General features: G+C 37.8%; 1 protein-coding gene across 1 annotated transcript; it reads left to right on the plus strand.

Moving 5' to 3' along the window:
• Positions 264-5,038, plus strand: LOC104781171 (protein fluG-like). The gene is made up of 17 exons (XM_010505773.2): positions 264-598; positions 721-1,046; positions 1,147-1,262; positions 1,344-1,449; positions 1,679-1,835; positions 1,921-2,016; positions 2,130-2,178; positions 2,308-2,579; positions 2,664-2,836; positions 2,926-3,046; positions 3,133-3,185; positions 3,285-3,414; positions 3,493-3,638; positions 3,721-3,909; positions 3,992-4,224; positions 4,468-4,610; positions 4,725-5,038. Exons 1-17 carry the CDS (start codon positions 431-433, stop codon positions 4,785-4,787), a joined length of 2,541 nt encoding a protein of 846 aa, XP_010504075.1. The 5' UTR covers positions 264-430; the 3' UTR covers positions 4,788-5,038.

Here is a 5,343-nt window from a genome sequence, read left to right on the forward strand (position 1 = left end):
CCCCCCCCCCCCCCCCCCCCCATTTTGAATTTGTTTTAACTTTTAATATAGGAGTAAGGAATCGCTTATTTGGGGATGAACCGGAATTTGGAAATGTGACGCGAACCGGAATTGAAAAATGAAAAAAATTGCAAGATAGTTATCCGCACTATCAAGAACACGTGGATGCTAACTGCTGGTCACGTGGTCACGTGTTCATTACGCTCCTCCAGACGCCGCCGTGTGAACACTTAAAAGGTCAAACAAACGCATCGGCCACCGACCAAATCAGACAACAAAAGAAGAGGCAAAGTTGGAAACTTTCACTTTTGCTTTGAAGTTTTAAACAAGTTCCTCCTGTGTAGTAAACAAACTGTGAAGACTGTAAGAAGAAGAACAACAACACGAATCAAGTAATCGAGAGTTTGATTTTGACTTAAGACAGAGAGAGATGGAGATGGAGTTTAAGGAGTTAAAAGAAGCAATAGAGGGAATAGAGCTCGTCGATGGTCACGCACACAACATTGTCGCTCTTGACTCGTCTTTCCCGTTCATCGGAACTTTCTCCGAGGCCAACGGCGAAGCCTTGACCTTCGCTCCTCATTCTCTCTCCTTCAAGGTATACACACGACCGATGATACCATATGTCTCTGTTTTGTCAATCAAACTCTCTTAACGCCGACGTTTTAGTTTGATTAATTGGTATGGATGTTTTTTTTTGCTTTGTATGAGTGAAAACAGAGGAACTTGAGGGAGATTGCTCAACTTTATGGCACTCAAGTATCTTTAGAAGCGATTGAGGAACATCGTAAGACCACTGGTTTGGAATCTTTTACTTCCAAGTGTTTTCAAGAAGCTCGAATCACTGCTCTGCTCATTGATGATGGATTGAAGCTTGACAAGAAACATGACATTCAATGGCATAGAAACTTTGTTCCTTTTGTTGGTCGAGTCTTGCGTATCGAAACTCTTGCTGAGCAAATCCTCGACGAGGAGAGTCCTACTGATGCTTCTTCCACTTGGAGTTTGGATTCTTTCACTAGAGCCTTTGTTGAAAGATTAAATTCATATCCTTTACCTTTATCTTGCTTTTGTTAATACACACTCTTAGTGAATGTGACTATATATTCACTAGTGTTGGTTTACCTTGACTACTTTGGGGTTAACGCTTGTTCCAGAGATTGTTGCTTTAAAAACTATTGCTGCTTATCGTAGCGGTTTGGATATTGATACTCATGTGAGTAAAGAAGTTGCTGAGAAAGGCCTCGCTGAAGTCTTGCAAGGTAAGACGGTTTGCACATTGGTCCATCAAGAAGTAGTAACATAGCTGTTGTCTTACACTTTAAACCCTGTTGTTACTGCAGCTGGATGTCCTGTACGCATAGGAAACAAAGGCTTGATTGATTACATTGTTACTTGTAGTTTGGAGTTAGCTGCACGTTACGACTTGCCCTTGCAGATTCACACAGGGTATGTATGCAAGATTTGGTCAAACTCTGTGAGGGTCTTTGTGATTGATGTTAGTAAAGTCTGATTCTTTTTTCATTAAACAAACCTGAATATTTAGTGAGGTTGAAGTGTGAAGTAAGCTTTTGTCCTTCAATTGAGGATTTGTTTTGTGCTATACATAGAATCAGAAACATATGTTCTGAGGTTTGTAGTAATTAAAAATCTAATTTTCTTTTGTTGTTTGAGACAGTTTTGGTGACAGGGATTTGGATTTGAGGTTGTCGAACCCTCTTCACCTTAGAACCCTTCTTGAAGACAAAAGATTTGCAAAGTGTCGTATAGTTCTTCTTCATGCATCTTATCCATTCTCAAAGGAAGCATCGTTTCTGTCTTCAGTTTATCCTCAGGTTTACTTCATCCCATTTCAATTAATCTGTAAAGTTATGTCTAGTCGTTAACTTATTTTTCTATCAATCTCTTTTGTTCCTTAAGGTTTACCTTGATTTCGGGTTGGCGGTTCCAAAGCTTAGTGTCCATGGTATGGTGTCTTCAGTTAAAGAGCTACTTGACTTGGCGCCAACAAAGAAGGTAATTACTAAATGCAGCATGTTAACATTGCTAAGTTTCTTTATCTCTTACTTGCTTTATCATTGTTGTTGTTCATGAGTCATAGAAAATGCTAAGCATAGGATATTTTGCAGGTTATGTTCAGCACTGATGGGTATGCATCTCCTGAGACCTACTATTTAGGTTAGCTCAAGTTACTACCTCTTTTGTATAGTTTGTAACATGCTTATATATTTTTTAATCCTGTTTCTAAGATTTGAAACTTGAAATCTCCTCGCTTTAGTCTTGAACATAGCTCGATGTTTTTGGCAGGTGCAAAGAAAGCACGAGAGGTCATCTTCTTAGTTCTGCGTGATGCTTGTGCCAGTGGTGATCTCTCACTCATGGAAGCTATTGATGCAGCTAAAGACATTTTTTCAAGAAATTCGATTGAATTTTATAAGCTTGATTTAAAGACAAAATCTTCTAGTCCACAAAGTATAATATCTACCAAATTAGAAATGAAGGAGCCTGATGTTCAAGAAGATAGTAGTTCTTTTGTACGCATTATTTGGGTTGATACATCTGGACAACATAGATGCCGTGTGAGTTTTTTGTTTTGTGTTTCTTCTGAAGAAAAAAACTATGTTTCTCACCTTGACAACAATTATGTAATTGTATTGTTTCAGGCTGTTCAAGCACCTCGTTTTAACAGTAGCGTGAAGAAGAACGGCGTTGGTCTGACTGTTGTAACAATGGGGATGACTTCATTTGCTGATGGACCAGCTGAAGGGTCTAATTTGACGGGTGTGGGTGAGATTAGACTGGTTCCGGATCTATCAACCAAGCATACAATACCTTGGTACTTTACACTGGTTCCAGACTGGTACTTTGCATTTAACTTTACATATCTTCTTTTCTTATTTGTTAGCGTATCATATCTATTGTTAGGACAAAGCAAGAGAGCATGGTCTTAGGTGACATGTACTTAAAGCCTGGTGAAGCATGGGAATACTGTCCAAGAGAAACCTTAAGAAGGGTCACAAAAGTTCTCAAAGATGAATTTAACTTGGTAAAAATCTTCATAAACTCTCTCTCTATGGAAACTTTTATTGTCTTTTTGGTTTGCATAAACTTTAAAGTCTCCTTCGCTTTTAGGTAATGAACGCTGGTTTTGAGAATGAGTTTTATCTCCTCAAGAATGTTGTCTGGTATGTATGCGACTATAAGTTTCTTGAATCTTTGGTTTCTTTGTTCAGTCCAATCATTTTACATAATCGTAACACTAGTCCTACCTAAAATATTTGAAGGGAAGGGAAAGAAGAGTATGTGCCTTTTGACTTTGGTCCTTACTGTTCTGCATCCTCATTCGATGCTGCATCTCCGATTTTCCATGATATTGTACCCGCACTCGAGTCCTTGAACATCACAGTTGAACAGGTTACCAAACAGTTTTATAATCATTTCATAATGATCAGTCTGTATCATGTGTCTTGACATGTATATATTTTGTCATAGTTTCATGCTGAATCTGGAAAAGGTCAGTTTGAACTATCTCTCGGTCACACTGTTGCATCTCATGCTGCCGACAATTTGGTCTACACACGTGAAGTTGTAAGATCGGTTGCAAGGAAACATGGATTGCTTGCGACCTTTGTTCCAAAGTATGTCAGTCTCTTCCCCACTAAAGTTATAATACCCTTTAACCGCAAAGTTTATAAAGAATGCATTTATGTGTTTTGCTAGGTATGATTTATGTGACATTGGTTCTGGATCACATGTACATCTAAGTCTTTGGAAAAACGGCGAAAATGTCTTCCCGGCATCTGATAAGTCATCTGCTCTTGGAATCTCCTCCGTTGGAGAAGAGTTCATGGCTGGAGTTCTGTTTCACCTTCCTTCAATTGTAGCAATTATAGCTCCACTCCCAAACAGGTAACTCTAGAACCACAGTTTTTTTTAGTAACTTCCTCAAGTTGGTTACTAGAAGTTGCAATATTTTTAACTAAAATTTCAGCTATGATCGACTCCAACCTAATACATGGAGTGGAGCATTCCAATGCTGGGGCAAAGAAAACCGTGAAGCGGCTATAAGAACAGCTTCTCCACCAGGAACACCTGATGGAATATTTACAAACTTTGAGATCAAGACTTTTGATGGCTCTGCAAATCCTCACTTTGGTTTGGCTGCTATAATGGCTGCTGGTATTGATGGTCTCCGACGACATCTCAAACTACCTATTGAAATAGGTACCTACAAATTTTTCTGTTACTCATTTTCATATATTTCAGCTTTGATCTTGAGTTGTTCGGATGAAGTTTTTCACATCCTTCAAAATACATTACCTTCTTTTCCAAACATTTTTGTTAAGCTTTATTGGCTTTGAACGTAAAAATCAATTAGGCGATGTGTGGATCGGTCCATTTTCGTTATATGTAACTTTAGCTCACATATAATATCTGTAGGATCTAACAATTTGTTCGATGAAACAGATGTAAATCCGGCAGATGTTGCTGCTACATTGAGCAGGCTTCCAGAATCGCTCTCAGAAGCTGTTGAAGCTCTGGACAAAGATGAAGTTCTACACGAATTGCTAGGACAAAAGCTTGTAGTTGCCATAAAAGCAGTCCGTAAGGTAACACCATTATCTTTTAGATTCCATTAGACTGATGTACATACAGTACTGGTAACTAAAAGTACATAATGCACTAATCTATTGTTATATTATTTTTCAAATTTTTTGTAACAGTCTGAGGCCGAGTATTATTCCAAGAATCCAGATGCATATAAGCAACTCATTCACCGATACTAATCCTTTGAGCCTCGGGGTAATATGATTGTTCCATCATTTACTTGTATTGTTGACTTTGTGTCGCATGAAGAGAACTAGCTAGTATTGAAGTTTTTAGTAACTATAAGAATGATGGGTTGTATTTGCAAATATGTTTGCTACGCTATAGCCTATATGTATGAGTATATGACTACTGTATTCTATGCAAACCGCAAACGTGACATAAAGATGTGGATCAGAAAATAAATAAACTATATACAGTATTTCATATTTCGAGACGCATGCTTTATTATTTCTTCTTACTTTTTCGTCCCACGTTTTCAAAGCCTCAAGTTTTGGTTCTCTATTTTTATTTAATAGATTTCAAGTATCTATCTATTTTATGTTTCTTTGCTTAATGCTACCTAATCCGTCCTCATGAGTATTAGGAGCAAAATATACACTTTACTCATTGTTCTATCCATGTTCGGCTATTGTTATCTTGGTCCATTATCTTATTTTCGAATTTTACTGGTTCATTACTTTGACTAACCTTTATACATCTATGAATCCTATATATTAAAAAGCTTTCGGAATC

Source organism: Camelina sativa, chromosome 4 (genome assembly GCF_000633955.1).
Source record: "Camelina sativa cultivar DH55 chromosome 4, Cs, whole genome shotgun sequence".
Taxonomy (NCBI): Eukaryota; Viridiplantae; Streptophyta; class Magnoliopsida; order Brassicales; family Brassicaceae; genus Camelina; species Camelina sativa.